The sequence below is a fragment of the Aquila chrysaetos genome, chromosome 8 (genome assembly GCF_900496995.4).
Source record: "Aquila chrysaetos chrysaetos chromosome 8, bAquChr1.4, whole genome shotgun sequence".
Taxonomy (NCBI): domain Eukaryota; kingdom Metazoa; phylum Chordata; class Aves; order Accipitriformes; family Accipitridae; genus Aquila; species Aquila chrysaetos.
Genome location: NC_044011.1, coordinates 34,259,386 through 34,275,592, shown reverse-complemented (window position 1 = coordinate 34,275,592; position 16,207 = coordinate 34,259,386). Strand labels below are relative to the sequence as shown.

General features: G+C 42.6%; 2 protein-coding genes across 8 annotated transcripts in view; one reads left to right on the top strand and one right to left on the bottom strand.

Moving 5' to 3' along the window:
- Positions 1–9,040, bottom strand: part of BCL11A (BAF chromatin remodeling complex subunit BCL11A) — a 159,922-nt gene extending 150,882 nt beyond the window's left edge. The window contains exon 1 of one of the 2 annotated variants that reach the window (XM_030022186.2): positions 8,898–9,040. The gene's annotated coding sequence lies outside the window, so the exon portion shown is untranslated. The remainder of the gene's footprint in view (positions 1–8,897) is intronic. The other variant, XM_030022182.2, reaches the window with a different exon arrangement.
- A 180-nt stretch (positions 9,041–9,220) lies between these two features.
- Positions 9,221–16,207, top strand: part of PAPOLG (poly(A) polymerase gamma) — a 32,933-nt gene continuing 25,946 nt past the window's right edge. For all 6 annotated transcript variants that reach the window (XM_041125469.1, XM_041125467.1, XM_030023231.2 and 3 more), the window contains exons 1-6: positions 9,221–9,333; positions 13,038–13,196; positions 13,273–13,339; positions 14,014–14,095; positions 14,178–14,287; positions 15,517–15,570. In XM_041125469.1, coding sequence (XP_040981403.1) covers positions 9,317–9,333; positions 13,038–13,196; positions 13,273–13,339; positions 14,014–14,095; positions 14,178–14,287; positions 15,517–15,570 — 489 coding nt within the window. In that variant the 5' untranslated portion in view covers positions 9,221–9,316. The remainder of the gene's footprint in view (positions 9,334–13,037; positions 13,197–13,272; positions 13,340–14,013; positions 14,096–14,177; positions 14,288–15,516; positions 15,571–16,207) is intronic.

Below are 16,207 nucleotides of genomic sequence, written 5' to 3'. Positions count from 1 at the left end.
TCTGTCATGCTCCTCTTACCTTTTCCAAATTTTTCAGCCCATTACATGTCATTCTCCTTTGCTTCATCTTCTCTTTTCAGTTAGAATTTAAAAAAAGACTTGTTTGAGAAAGTCAGCATTACTTCCATGCTTACCTCGCACACCATTAGACAACTGTTCAGACAGAAACATTGTATTGGGTTTGCATGGCAAGGTTTTGGTAGCTGGGGTGGGGTACAGGGGTGGCTTTTGTCAGAGGCTGCTAGAAGCTTCCCCCACGTCTGATAGGGCCAATGCCAGCTGGCTCCAAGATGGACCCACTGCTGGCCAAGGCCAGGCCCATCAGTGATGATGGTAGCGCCTCTGGGATAACATATTTATGAAGGGGGTAAAAAAAGCTGCACAACTAGAGCCAGAGAGAGGAGTGAGAATATGCAAGAGAACATGAAGGAGGAGGGGAAGGAAGTGCTCCAGGCACTGGAGCAGAGATTCCCCTGCAGCCCACGGTGAAGACCATGATGAGGCAGGCTGTTGCCCTGCAGCCCATGGAGGACCCCACACTGGAGCAGGTGGATGTCCAAAGGAGGCTGTGACCCCGTGGGAAGCCCATGCTAGAGCAGGCTCCTGGCCAGACCTGTGGCCCTGTGGAGAGATGAGCCCACACTGGAGCAGCTTTGCTGGCAGGACTTGTGACCCTGCAGGGGACCCACACTGAGCAGGGGAAGAGCATGAGGAGTCCTCCCTCTGAGGAGCAAGGAGCAGCAGAAACAATATGGGATGAACCGACCACAATCCCCATTCCCCTGCACCTCTGAGGGGGAGGAGGTAGAGGAAATCAGGAGTAAAGTTAAGCCCAACAAGAAGGGAGGGGTGGGAGGAAGGTGTTTTTAAGATTGGGTTTTATTTATCATTATCCTATTCTGATTTCACTGGTAATAAATTAATCCCCCCCGCCCCCCCCCAAGTCAAGTCTGTTTTGCCAGTGACAGTAATTGGTGAATGATCTTTCCTTATCCATATCTTAACCCACAAGCTTCCCCCCCCATCTTTGTCCAGCTGAGGAAGGGGTGTGATAGAGCAGCTTTCATGGGACTCTGGCATTCAGACAGGGTCAACTCACCACAACAGTTTATTTTATCAACTACAATGAAGAAGCCCTGTGAACAATGCACCAGGCTGGGTACAGGTGACAAAACCACAAAACCCTCTAAAAGATGATGAGCGGTAGCTATGTCTGTACTCCTCTTGTCCAGCTCCTCTCCAACTATTCTAAATTATATTTTTACTTCAGAAGAACATGGTAGTAGGCCTTAGTTAGTTTTTTTTCCTCTAATTTGGAGACATAAATACAGTAGAAAAGCCAAAACAATCTTTATGTCACACTGTTTTTCAAAGCTCTCATTCCCTTCATCATTCTGTAACATGGTTCATGTAACCCCTGTGAGTTGCCCCTTCATAATTACCCAGGAAAAATACCACAAATATACACATATCAAAGGGGAAGCCCAGAATGGAAGCAAGCATACCGAGAACACCAGGAGATTGTCTTTACCTTTTGTTTTCTCCCTCCCCATTTCAGTATAAGGAATATGGGAACACACACACTATGGGAAAATAGATACTGTGAACAAAAAACAGCAGAATAAACAGCATTTTCCTTGGTAAACACCATGAGACAGTGGGTCTCCACAGGAGCACAACTCCACCAAAAGATTATACACATTTGGATGCACCGCCAATCCACATTGGTGCCAAGGGAGCAATTATTGAAAGGATCAATATTATTTACTTATGCTTTACATTAGAGCAGAATTATTTATTATTTGCTTATATTGTTTTTTTCCCTTCAAACAATGGGCCATATTAAGGCCTGGTTAAAAAGACACATACCTACACAACCTCCCTAGAGCTTTGCCAGTTTTCTCCAGCTGCAGAGGTGAACCTCTGCCTCCTCAAGCACAGGAAACCAGCTAGATGAAGCTAGCCAGCTGAGAGTTCCCTGCTATGGACTCAAGTTTACAATCAAATTGACTGGTTTTTGAAAACAGGACAGATGCTAAGTTTCTGCATCAAGTCGAGCATAATGCTATCACGTAAAAAGGTGAGAAAAAGAAACTTCAGCAAGGTCTTACTACAAGGTTAATGGATATGAAAATTTCTCCCAATTCTCACACAGAATTGAGGTGTTTCAGTAATTATCGGTATCCATTCCTCTCTTTAAAGTTTCCCTGCAAGCAGCAATCAGAATTATATACGATCTCTGCATGAAACTAATGAATTCATGACAAAGAAGACTCCTCAACATGATAAGAGATAGTGCATCAGGGGTATTAGCATCAGGCTTTAATGCCCAAAACCAGTCTCACAGCCACGTTCAAACTATAATAGAACTAGAACAAATACCAGTGCTACACAACATCAGCTGCCCATGGACTTGGGTCCCCACCCAAAACAAAAGTAAAGAACAATGCAAAGATTAAACAGGTTTGTTCGCTTCCTCTATCAAAAGAAAAAATAAATGTTTCTGCTCTCTATGTAAAGCTATTCATAAACAAAAATACAGCACATTCATCTGTAGAAACTTCCATTCAGGTCAGAGAAAACATTTTTTTAAAAAACATTAAGAAGTTACACCTCTTCAGCACTCCTATAAAATAAATATTACCTGTAAAATGAAGATAGTATGGTAAAGAAAAAAAAAAAAGAAAAACTGCAAGAGGGATATCCCATTAAATTTGGACAATACCTGCCTGGCAACTGTTTCTGACCCAAGAGACTTTCTGAACCAACACCTACTACATTAGATTTTTTTTCCCTTCTTCAGGTGTTCGCTAGCAGACATCACTGTTCTCGTAATTTAAGATTATTTCTCTAGAACAAGCACACTTCCCACTCAGCTTTCCTCCCTGAAAGGAAACACTTTAAAGGTAAATAGCGATAGCAAAGAATTTTATGTGCATAATACCTTTGGAGGGTACCAGAGTTCAAATCAAATCTTTACAGAACCAAAACATCTAGGTTGTCTACAGGAGATGCAAACACTTCAGAAGGACACTCAAACTCACCACCTTAGTTTTCCCCTTACAGTGAAACCCCAAGAAACTGAAAAAAACTATGATTCCACATGACAGCTGCTTATCCAAATGCTAGCATATGTAGACCTTGTTAAGCAGACCCTTTGCTTGTGCTTAGCTGTCAAGCATCAAAGGTCCTGTCTGCACTTCCACATATATGAATATCCCCATCATACAGTTGTTATGTCCGATGCATGCTGGTGGAATCAAAAGGGGCTCTTCTTCTAAGGTCAGAGAAGATTGTTGTATGGGCAAAAACAAGTGAAGAAGAAAGGCAAATGGTGGATTTGGACACAGCTGGAACAGATACACAGCACAGGAAACAGTTGGAAAAGCAAAAAAAATCCTCAACACCCTCTGCCATCACCTTGCTAGTTCCTAGACATTTAAGGCCGCACCCCACTATCACATGGCAGAAGAGCGGAGTCCTGTAGATGATTGGCTCAGAGAGAGTAGAAAACAGCTAGAAATAATACTGCCAAGTGATTAGAGGAGAACTGGTTGTAAATTTAAACACCATTTTGATTCATTAATCTCCAACAGCTAAAGACAAACCTAAAGCAAAATTAACATGATTGTAAACTAAGCACTCATATCCTGTGGCTATTTTTTGGCCCGCTGAGAAAGAATGAGCTGATCAAAGACAGACACTTCATTGCAAGCAGCAAGATTAGTGCTGCTTCAGTAAGCTCACAGTTAGTTCCCATTAACTAATCTGTTCTAGAAGCTGGTAACACCATAATTAATCTTAGCTTCAATTTGAAGTGAAACAAGGGAGTGACCCGTCCATCTCCTGATGACATTGCACCTGCCCTACAAGCCAGTGCAAGTTTATGTATAGTCTTTTGTTGTTGAGCAGGTGAAGAGCTGTAACTAATTTCACATTAAGGGGCACAAGCATTCAAGACTTCCCTGGGAAAGCAGAGTACAGTTTTGCTGGTTCAACATACAGTGGCAAATTGAAATCCTACCAAGTGATTGTAGTTAAACTAGAAATCCACTATAACTCAGTGTGAGGAGCTAATAGCCATTAGCAGCAAGCCAGCCTAGAAAGACATACAGCAGTGTATTAACACAGTCCCAAAGTCATGCCCTCCAAGGCAAGCCTAGTGTTTCAGTGGCAACAGTTAGGACTGACTTAAAATATGAATGGTTTACACATTTACAATTCTGAGTAGCTTGTTAGATTACCAGTACCAACATTTCGTAGAATTATGTCCCTTAAGTAAATTGATGAAATTCAAAAATAAAGGAAAAAGGCAAAAACACAACAAACAACTAAAAAACCTTCAGCCGCCACTTGTTTAAATCTATCCAAAATGTGTCTTCAGCAACCCTATCTTCTACTGTTCACTGTTATCTCTTACCATATATCTTGCCACATAATGTGATAGATTAGTAAATCTTAAGAACATTTATTACAAAATGCAGCTTTCCAGAATTGAATTTCATGTTATTTTTAGCTGATATTCATCAGAGCCTAAATGTATATATACAAATTATTGTGACAAAAATCTTTCTCTAGTGAAATAAGGTACATTACACAGATAAGATCCTCCACATTTGTAAGAAAATCCAAAGACTGAATAAAATCTTTTTCCGATAAATTTTTCTCTGTTCTGCAGATAGTATTTTAATATCACACAAATATTTTCTCTGTAGGAGTTTCACCTTTCAGTCAGATTTTGTATGTTGAAGCAGAAAGGTTCAGGTGCACTAGTTGGTACATATCTTTTCATGCATATACCTAAAGTTCCTCCAAAACTGCCTTCAAAAAAATCTGTTTAAAGTTTCACTCTTCTTTAATCATTAAAATGTTAGAACACTAAAATGTAATTAAAGAGTCATGAAACACTTTTCCAAATAAAATACAATAAAAATCTTTCTGGACAAAGATGTATTTTTTATGGATTGCAACACATAATTCATCTGAGAAAGCTACAAAACTAAGAAAACAACAGTAAAATATTACACCTTTTCCATTCACATAGGCACATTGCTTATCGTTACCATTGTCATATGACTCCAGCTACACATTCCCTCATAAATATCAGCCCCTCAGAAATATCCCACTTAGTAAAAGAACTATCTCCAAACAAACATAGACAAGCAACAGTGCCAGAAGGTCAGCAGATATATGGTACATGTGTTAAAGCACAGATCTGAGCATATAATCTTCCACATACCCCTAAGACGCAGAGAGTTCAGCTTGCGACACATGCATCATGAAAATATTTGACCGTGGTAATATTAATGTGCATCCCTCTATGGATAAGAGTTGATCCTATAAAGCTAATAGTTGTATTCTCCCCCATAAGAACACACACCCCCAAGCTATCTTGCTAATATAGGAATGCTAAGTACTTCATGCGAATTCACATTCTTCTACGCATTTACAGGTGTGCTTGTGTACAAGCACAAATACAACAGGCAGATAGGCACACCTAGCTGTATACATTTCACAGTGCACAGAATTGCAGAAGGAGAATGAAAGCAGAGGAATTGTAGAGAGACATTATAACTTTTCTTAAATCAACTGATACACTGGAAAAGGACGTAAGTCTTTGGGTACACTGTAAACCAATCTAAATCCAGACTGCTACCATCCCACCTCTCCACTTCCACACCTATGTTTGTGGGTCTGCTTCTCCCTTGCATCAACAGTAGTGTTCAGGAGCCTACACATACTCTGACAGTCAGGAAGCAGATCTAGCTCAACACCAATTCAGCACAGACTCTTTGGGAGAGAGAAGAAAAATCACATCAGCCTGGGTTAGACCAGTTTAAATTGCCACGAAACTACTCTATGAGAGGATAGTTTAAGTAAGTGAGAAGGATCTTACCTGTATCGTGTACAGGATTTAGCTTGGGGATATTGAAAGAAACCACCTCATCTTCCTCTCTCCTCACAGTATGTTCTTTCTCCTTCCCTGAGGTCAATATTTCTGACCATGTAGCTACAGGATCAGACACTTGAACTGACTTATCTAGCCAAAAATTGACACAACAAATACTTAAATGTAAAAATTAGCCTAAACGACTTACAAGAATTGTGCACTGAGCAAAAAGCGAGTCAGCCCACTTTGAATAGACAAGAACAGTTTGTAAGGGGAAACAAGGACAAGATTGCCACCTTCTACTGAAAAGGGACAGGCATTTACAAGCAAAGATACCCTATGGAATACAGGGGCAACAGCTGAATAGACCAGGATGGAAAAGGGGTAACAAACAACAGCAAGATCTACAGTAAGGACATAGCTTCTTTTAGCCAAGAATCAGCATTAGGCTGTTGAATTTTAGAAGTCTATCAAACACATGGTCTCCCAGAAGTGGTTTCTAAAACACATCAATACTACCATTAACTTTACAGATAAAATTAAAACACAAGATATACAGCCTATAACATACAAAAACACACAGCCTATTTATTTATATTTATAAAGCACACCTCTGTAAAATCAGTAATACCCTCTAAGAGACTAAAAGTACTCAGATATCACCTTGTTTATGCTACAGAGAATATTTACTCCTTTAGAACAAACCAACAATTTAAAAAACAAAACAAACAACCCCAAAACACCACCACCACCCCACCACCCCCTGGTATCACTTTAAGAAAATAGATTTCACTTTTTCCAACATGCTATCTGGATAACACATAAACACACCAAAAAAAGAGCCCCAACTAACAATATTTAATTGGTTATCAGACATTTCTATAACCCAGGCACTACACAAGCATTTTAAAGTTAATATAATGCACGCAGCAGAGGAAAGCACTATCTCGAAACAAACTCTCCGCAAATTCTATGCATTCTAATACGTAGTATCTTTTAGCCACTGCTACAAATAATATTGTGGAAACTCTGTAGGTACAATGGAACAGTTACATGTTAGAAAGAATTTTACATAAATAGCTAGCAAACAACAAGAGAACCTTGTTTTCTATTAAAAAAAAAAAAGTATTACTCACAGAGTAGCCAACCTAGGGGGTCTCCTCAGTTCTACCCTTGAAGTAACTTCAAAAGAAAATACTAGAAACTAAAATTCATAAACTCGAGCAAAATAACAGTAATGCTATTGAACTATTACTCTCATAGCACTTCATAACCGTCCCTTTTCCAGAAAAAGTAAACTATTTCTTTATTTGAGCTCTAACTGCTATAAGAACTCCCAATCTGACCATCTCACTTAAACCATCACTAACATCTTGTGTTTCTCAGGCCCTCACTACCTTTTCTCTTTAATAGTTTATGTGCTTGAAGCCATCAAGTTAAGTCTTAATTTCCATTTAACACTAGAATTGCACCTGAGGAAAAACTACTGTGCTTGAAGACCTGGTTATTTTTTCCTAAATGTTGCAGGTGATTTGAAGAAAGGTATCACCTCTCCAGTAAAAACCTTCCATCACGTCTGATTGCGATACTAAAGCACGCAGCAGAAACAGTTAAAAAAAAACCATTGGCTAATTAGCCATCTAAAGTCAGAAAAAATAAAGGCAGGTGTTTTCCTCACACAAAATAAGTGGTATCAACCTGAGAGAAAAGAACAGGAAGCAGCGTACAAACAACAGCTTTCCTGATTCTAGGACCACAGTAGTGTTGTGAGGATGATAAAATGTTAAAGAAAACCATGATAAACTTCAAGAATAAAAAGGGCATAACCAGAGGTTAAAAAAAACTCTCAAGAAATTTGCCTGAAAACTTTTTTTTACTTTACCAGTGCAACTTCTTGTAGAAGCATCTGATTTTCAAAGACTTTGAAATGTTAGCACAAGCACTGCCATGAAAATACTCAAAGTCATTTTTAACTCTCCATAGCATGATGTTACTTAAATAGGGTAGATAAGGCTGTCCTGCTAAAAGTACCTTTGTGTCAGAACCCCAAACGTTTGTTTTGTTAGCTTGTTGAAACTTCAGGATAAATGTTGAGTTTGTGTTTCTTGAAAGTATCATGTTGAAGTAAAACACATTTTATCTTGCAGCACAGACAACCCAGAAAAGTAGAGAACTGATGCATGTGCTAATCTCAGAGAAAGGCTCTGACACGGCAAGACATCAAGGCAGTTGGGAAGCAAACTTTTTTCCCAAAGGTTTATTCAACTTTACAAAAACATTACGGTTTTACTTTCAACTCTTTGCAGGCTCGAATGTGAGTGGGGAATTGTCGTCTAAATGCCACGATGCAGAATAGCTTCAGGGTATTTTGGTTGCTTTAATACCCAGCTTGTAATAGACTGTGTCGGCCAAAAATGATATATGGCAATAAGTTATGGTGAGTACTCATAACAATGTGCGTTAAATCCTCCCGATACCGGCTTCAGTCAAGCGGCACTTAGCTTGCTCTGCAGCACTTACCGGATAAGAATAAACCAACCCAAGAGCGATTTCTGTCTTTTGACCTCTCCTCTCTCGGAAAGGGGGTGTCAGGGAGGTGCCATGGGAATGGGAACGTCCCTGAGCTTTAAGAGGGAAAGGTGTGGTGGCGGGACCCCCTTTCGGGTGGCGCGCCGGTCCCTCCCCGTGGGCAGCTCGGCTGTCCCCGCTGCAGGGGTCTGTCAGCGCCTTACCCCCCCCCCCCCCCGCAAAGGTCCCGGTAGGGCAGCGGCCGACCGAGGAGAGTTTCCCGCAGCTTCCGAGCGGGACGGCGGGTGGCAGAAATGTCGAGACGCATCTTCGAGACCTCCTGAAGGTAAGATACGCTCCCCCCACACCCCCGCCCCGCTCCTCCCCCGGCCGGCGGCGGGAGGCAGCCGTCCCCTCCACGCACAGCCTCCCCTCAGGGGGATCCCCCTCCGCTCCGCCGCCTCCTCAGCCGGCAGCCACCGCGGCGTCCCTGCCTCACCTGCCCACCTCCTCCCTCCTGCGAGGAGAAGAGCAGCTTGTGCACCTCCCGGTTTGGGCCACGGGGAGTATCCGCGCCCGGTACGGCTGCGTCTCACTCAGCCCGTTTCGTGACCGACCCTGTCCCCCGCCTGTCACGGGAGGGCGGGCCGGTCGGTCCCCGGTGAGGAGGGGGGGGGTGTGGGTGGAACCGCCTCAGCCGCGCGCCGCCAACAGCCGCCAGGGGGCGACGAGCGGCCGGGCCGGCGAGGCCCCGGCCTCCCCGCGAAGCCCCACCCCACCGGGTGCCCTCCTCCCGCCCCATTGGCTGAGCGCCGCAGTGGCCGTCGGGAAGGAGGCGGTGGCGGCGCGCCGGCTAGAAGGGGCGCCAGGCGTTGGGCGGCAGCTACGGGTTGGGCAGTGCGCCGAGTTGGGTGCGCCATGAAGGAGACGTGCGGGTGAGGCGGCGGCCCCCTCCTTCCCTCGCGTCTCCCTGAGGGGCTGTTTCCCGCCGCAGCCCCCTGAGGGGCCCCTGGCGGGGCGAGAGGCTGCGGGTCCCGGAGCGGGGCTTGGGAGGAACCTGCCTCCCGTCAGGGAAAACTTTTCCTGAAAATAAACGATAAACCTTTTCTGCGTGGAGGCGGGGCTCAGAGGCTCTGCGGGGCTCAGCCCCGGTTGTCGGAGCCCCTGGTTTTTGTAGGGTAAGGTTTTCGGTGCCGGTCTCGGCGTTGTGTTGCCGCCGTAACCTAGAAACGGCTCGGCCGGCCGCTGCTGTCGGGCTGCCGACCCGGCTCCCAGGCGGGAAAAAAAAGTGGCTTTCTCTGAATGCCGGCGTCAGGAACAAGGTGCTTTAACTTGCCAGCAGGTGTCTGCAGGCTTTTTTTTTCTTAGCGTGGGTATGTGCGGTAGGAATGGGAGGTGTAACTGGTGTTACTTCAGTGAAGGTCACAGGATTTGGGGGGGGTTCTTGGTTGGTTGGGTTTGGTTGGTTTGTTGTTTGGGGTTTTTGGTTTGGTTTCCGCTATCAATTTTTAGCTGATTTCCAGTCATTCCTCCTCCCAGGTGGTGAGGGTAGAAGAGACTGGAGTGATAAATTTCCACCTGGCTGGAGGCAAGCCGACCTCATGAGTCAGAGAAATGCATTCATAGTGAAGGCTCATACGCTGCCCTGATGGCTGAAGGCAACTCCCTGAACTGTAACAGTGTAAACTTATTCGTTGTCTCTCAGAGTGTGCAGGAGAAATGGCTAGCAGCTTTGTGAAGCTATAAATAAGTGACAAAACCTGCAACAAGACAGTTTAACTTCTTATATAAAATTAGGATCTATCGGAATGGAAATATGTTGGAGCTGTTCACTGTGGTGGACAAATCAGCAAGAGTTGGCAAAATATTAAACTGCCGCAGGCTTCTCGTTTAGACAGAAGGCTGATGGATGAATAGGTAGTATGCCATGTATGCTGCTTTCTCTCTTAAGATCTCTTCTTTGTATATGGCTGGTAGTCTGGTACAGTTAAGAGAGAGAAGTAAGATTTTTTTTTAATTTTTTTTTTTTACTCCAAAACGGGAACAAATCCTATTGGGCATAAGCCACTCTCTCAAAACTTTCCAAGTGCCGTTTTCCTCAACTTTTAAGGTGTGAGATCAAATTTTCAGTAATACATGTAAGCAACTGAAAAATATCTACTACTGACTACAAGACTTTGCTCTTCATAATATCAGATATATCTCATTGATATTGTCCTTTGTGTCAGTCTCTAATTATAGGCTCTGTAGGAAGAATGGAGCAATGAAAGGCAGCTAGATGGTGGCCTTCTGTAGACTGGAAAGATCTTGGATGCTAGCAAAGTCTAAAACCTATTCTTGTGTTGTGCAAACTTTCTGAAGTGCAAGTTGTACACTGCAAGTAATATGTAAAGCATGTAGGAAGTTGCTGCTGTAGGTGTTTTAATTTAGATGTAATGCACAGCAACTAAACATAGGCTTTCCTTCTGTATTTGTTATGAAAATGGTATCATAAGAAGGAAAATACTCATTAGGAATATTTTTATTTATGAAGTGAAAGTTGACAATGCCTGTAAACCAGGCAAGGCAAATTAGGTCAAGGCCTAGTTACACTTGTAAGTAAACAGCCGTTCTGACTGGGGAGACTAGTTGATAGGACTACAGTCCTAATACCCCTCCCCAGCTTTTTGGAAAACACATAGAAAAAAGTTTGAAAAATGAGCTCATAGAGAAGGGTGGTGGAGGGAACCCACTAGATGACTAAAAGCGGTGTCTGTAATTGGATAAAGCTACCCTGAGAGAAATCATCTTCCCTCAATGGAAGAGTAAAGGCAACAATTAGAAATAAGGAGTTGTAATAAGCTGTCTTTTTTAAATCAAGTATTGAAGCTGTCCTTTGAGCATTTCCTAATCCCATTTCAGCCAAAATGGGTCAGATACCTTAAATAGTTCTAAGCGTCTCTTGACTAACCCAGCTAATGTTTGAAGTTGTCCATTTGTGAAGTAGGAAAATATCTGTTTGGAATAATGGCATAATTAATCCCTTTAGCCTTAGGGTCTGGATATGGACTCTGACAAGCATGATGAGTTGTAGAGACTTTTTAATGTGTCTCCCCCTTTTGCTACTAGTGTTTCTGTAGAGACCCTTGATCCATGAAGTACAGTTCTTACCTCCTGTCCCACTCGTTTCTCTCTCCTGGTTTCAGCTGGTTAATGCAAAGTAGGGTGTTTTTTTGTTCTCCATTTTTCCCTTTCTAAAGCAAGGGTTCTATGGTGTCAAAAATAAAAATGCTCATGCTGCTTTGAATTTAATGTTGTCCTGCCATGTCAGTCCTGTGCTGCTTCTGACTGCAAGTAAGTCTAAACATGCAGGGCAAGCGGAGGATTGGAGGCGAAAATGATGCCTTGCTGTGACTGGAGTTCCAGGGGCAGTAACCTTGTGGGCCTCCAAACCCAGGTGCCTGGTGTCCTGCTCAGCCTAACTGGGTGTGGGAGCGGCTTGGAACACCTGGCATTTGTTTTCAAGAGTGAACCGTTAGAATTTGTTGTGCTGCATGATTGCCAAGCCTTTGAAGAACTAGTTTTACAAGGTCAGGTTGGAGGATGGCCTTGTGTATGCCTGGGAAGATGTGGCTGAAGGCAGTCACGAGTATGTGTATTGAATGTTTTTATCTTTAACTGTTCTGAGGACTGGCAAACATCCTAGCTGAGCCAGATATGCGCTCCTGTGTTAGTAGTATTGGCTGTATGCCATTAGTTCTTTCTAGATCTTTGTTGAAACATATATAAGTTTCATCTTTTAGTGAAATAAACGGAAACTTTTACAGATAGCTTGAGCGCTTAATTCAGTTGCCGCACTGGGGCAGTGAGCTAGCTAAACCAGATTTGAGCACCTTCTACAAACAGAGCTTAAGTTGTGCTGCTCTACATGCTGACATGCATCTCTTGGATTTAGATGTATGTACAGCTAAGCCTCTGAACTATAAAAACTGAACACTGTGTTAAGAGCACAAGGCTTTCCTAGCAACATTAGCTGCAGATTGGTTGATGTTTTCATTCATACTCTTCCATAAACAAAAACAAGGTAATACTTAACTTACTGCAACAACTGTGTTTAACAGACCACTTCGTTACATGCCCTTCCTCTACAACCAATTATCATGTCCTTCCAGAATCACTAGAAGCACAGCAAATACATTTAAAAGAAGCCAGTGTTAAATTGTCTTGTTTAATGTTAGCAGTAAACTGATGGGGTATCCTTAAATCAAAACTGATATGAAACTGAAATGTGTCCAAAACTTCTGCTGTATGTAGTGTCACCCTTAGTGGATTTCAAACCTTTTCATTTCCTGGCGATCAGTTCTAACTGTCTAGCGCAATGCAAATAAGCTGTCTTAAGATGGTAGCCACTTGGATCTTTCCTTATATCCACAAGTGTTTTTTAAAAAAGCAGTTGTGGCTTCTAAGTTAGGTCAAGTTATCTAAAAACCATAAGCAGGACCTTTTTTCCCTCATTTGTGTTAATGCTGGGCAAAAGAGCAGAAGCTGATTTGGAAACCTGTAAGTGGAAGGGTGTTTTGCAGTAAGGTGGTGGTGGTTGTTTTGTTGTTTTTTGTTTTTTTCTTTTGTGGAGTCTTCAGTATTTTATTTTCTCCCCCAGTACTCCTAGGCTGCAGAAGCAGCCTCCAAGGCACTATGGAATTACTTCTGCAATTAGCTTGGCTCCTCCTAAGGATATAGATTCCATTCATACTCAGAAGCTGCTTGAAGCGATGAAAGCATTGGGGGTATTTGAAGATGAGGAAGAACTGAATCACAGGTATAACAAGAGTGTAAAATTTGTTAATGTCCTGGGGGTTTTTTAAGGGCAAACTTAACGTGAGTTTTCTTTACAGGCTGGTCGTTCTTGGTAGACTGAATAACTTGGTCAAAGAATGGATTTCAGAACTTGGTGAGAGCAAGGTAAGGTTTTTTGATAGGTTCTTATCAAAACAGCTGAAGCCTTTTTGTTTCTTCTAAAGGCGATACTACTAGCATTTATGCTAAAGTTCAACTTTTAACTTCCTTCGTAAGTATCAAGGAGATGTGTAGTAAGTGCCATTGAAATAATGTAGAAAAGATACTTCAGAGGAAGACCTTCAAGTCCTTGGGGCACTGAATAAATTAGTGAAGCGGCTCTATCAGTTGACTTGTAGCAGTTAACAAAGCTGAAACAACACATTGTGGGGGGAGATAGATGGTAACTGGGCAGTAAACTTGCCCCAGACAGCCTACAGCACTCAATCTAGTTTGAAATTGTTACTCTAGGCTTGCCTTTGGTATGGCTCTTAGATGGTGTTAATTTATGTGGGTCTGCTGCAGGGAAGACGGATAATAGGTCTTAATTTGTTTAAATTGATGAAACGACTGCTACATTACTCATCTTTGTTGTTGTTGTTGTTGTTGTTTGTGAGTTGCAAGCACTCCCTTCAGAAAAACAGTATCAGTCTATTAGACTAACAACTCAGTATGGGAGGGAGAAGACATTGTTTATGGAGGCTGTTGTAGTCTTAAGTAACTTATATGCTAGTTAAACTTGCACGTAGGTCACCGTGTATCTTATATTCCCCAGAAAACTCTTTCTCTTCTACCCACAGAATCTTCCCCCTTCAGCAGTAGCAAAAGTTGGTGGCAAAATATTTACGTTTGGTTCTTACAGGCTTGGAGTACACACTAAAGGTAAACTTTTGTTGTCTGGTCATAGTTGTAATGTTTGAAAGTGTCTTCCAAGAGTAACAGAAGAAATGGCATCTCTTTGCAGGTGCTGACATAGATGTGGCTTGTGTTGCTCCTAGACATGTAGAAAGATCGGATTTCTTTCAGTCGTTCTTTGAAAAACTAAAACGTCAGGAGGAAATAAGAAAGCTAAGAGTAAGCAAGCTCTCTCCTTGACAGATTGTGCAACTCCTACAATAAGAATATTCATGTTAAAGACTCCTGTTGGTAGGGATTGTCTTACAAACCAAAACTAAAAAGGGACTTGTTTCTGAGCCCCTTGTAAAATACTGTCTATGCAGCATGAAAGTGTTGAAGTCAAGCTGTTGGATCCCTTCCCCAATGACTGTACATCCGATAAGAATCTCTGTGGTTCACTTCTCCCCTACCCGTGGTTTGGGAATGAGTGGGCTATAGTATCAAAAAGCAAGGTTGTCCCTAGGAGCCTTGCTTTCATCTGAGCTGTAGTAAGGGGCTCGGCAAGAAGGTAACTGCATGCAGGTAGAGGAAGGGGCAGCCTGAGAGCTAAGGAAGCTGAATGTGATGCAGAAAGGTTTCTGTCAGTACCTTGGCCGTGGTGTTCCTCTGGGTGTACTTTAGGACCTCTCATTCCTTCTTCTCTGGTCCTGTTCTTCTCTGGCTACTCAGCCTGAGACTTTGTAGAAGAGACGCACGGTCAGCTTTACATAAAGTCAATAGGAGCTGTGCTGTGAATATACAAAACTGCCTTGTAAAATGACCCTCCGGTGCATATGTTGTGTACCTTGCGTATAGGACCAAACTCCTGAGAAGTGTTTCTCTCAGCCTGGTCTTCCTTGTGCAGACATTTTGAAAGACTTCATTATGCATAGCTAATGAGCCTTTGTTTAGATGACCGACGACAGACGCAGTGGGCTGTGGCACAGTTCTGACGAGTGGTCTACAAAATTGAAAACTGTCCCATAAGGTAGCTGATAGCATCTCAGGCATGGTAGAAACTGAAAATACAGGAGGCTAGCGCACGCTGTCAAACGCGGACAGAATTTTCTTGATTTCTCTGGATGTTAACCAGTAGTAAGATAGCTACAGAAATCTCTTGCTTTTCTTCCTCACCACCAAGGTAAGTACCTTACAACCTCTGATACTGATGGCTCATTGCGCACTGTTTGTTCATTACAGTACGTGATCAGCCTCTGAATCTCTTGGCTAAATAACTTGTTAAAGCTAGTATTGTACCGTCTTAGTGCTATACTGCGTGCAGCCTATGAAGAATTCTTTTGGTTTGGAAGCAACTCAGTCTTTATACTGAGTAGTTAGCAGTGTAAATTCTGCATTTGATTGTAGTTTAGGAGAAACATTAAAGTAGCAAACCATGTTTTCTTACACAGTTATCCTCTCCTTTCCAGGCAGTTGAAGATGCATATGTACCAGTTGTCAAGTTTGAGTTTGACGGCGTTGAGGTAAGCATTTCTTTTTTTTTCTTTTTTTTTTTTTTCCTTTAAGTCAGTAAATTTTTTGTTGCTTTGGAGTAGGATAACTTTTCCAGGGAGCTGTGACTGTGCTATTTTGGACCGCCACCTATCCCAGGAGACGACATTGCAGTAGAACGGGAGCTTATAGGAAAATAAGCCCCTAGGGAGCCTAGCAGGCATGGGAACATCAGGGACATCTTTTTCTTGACTTGTGCTGTAGACCAGGGTAGCCTGCTTGAATAGCATTTATCGCTAGAATCGTGCAGAGTGGGAGCAGAGGTGGTGTCCTTGCTAAGTCTTCTTAGCTCTGCCAAGCTAGGTATCTACAGAGGGATGTGTACAGTGTAGTTCACTGTACGAATCATGTGAGCAGACTAAATGTTTTGCTGCAAATCCAAAATGAAGTGGTCATGGGACAAACAATCTGGAAAATGGAAAGTAAAAGTACTCCCGCCTAGGTTTGTCAGCTGCAGGAATCCAGCTATCTTGAATACATCTTACACAATGAATCAAGACCTGCATGCTGTAGTATCTAAGCAAGTTACTGCTTGGTATCACTATCACAAAGGCATTTATTCAATGACCTTTTTGTGGCCTTTATCTGGTACGGACTTTCACAGGATAA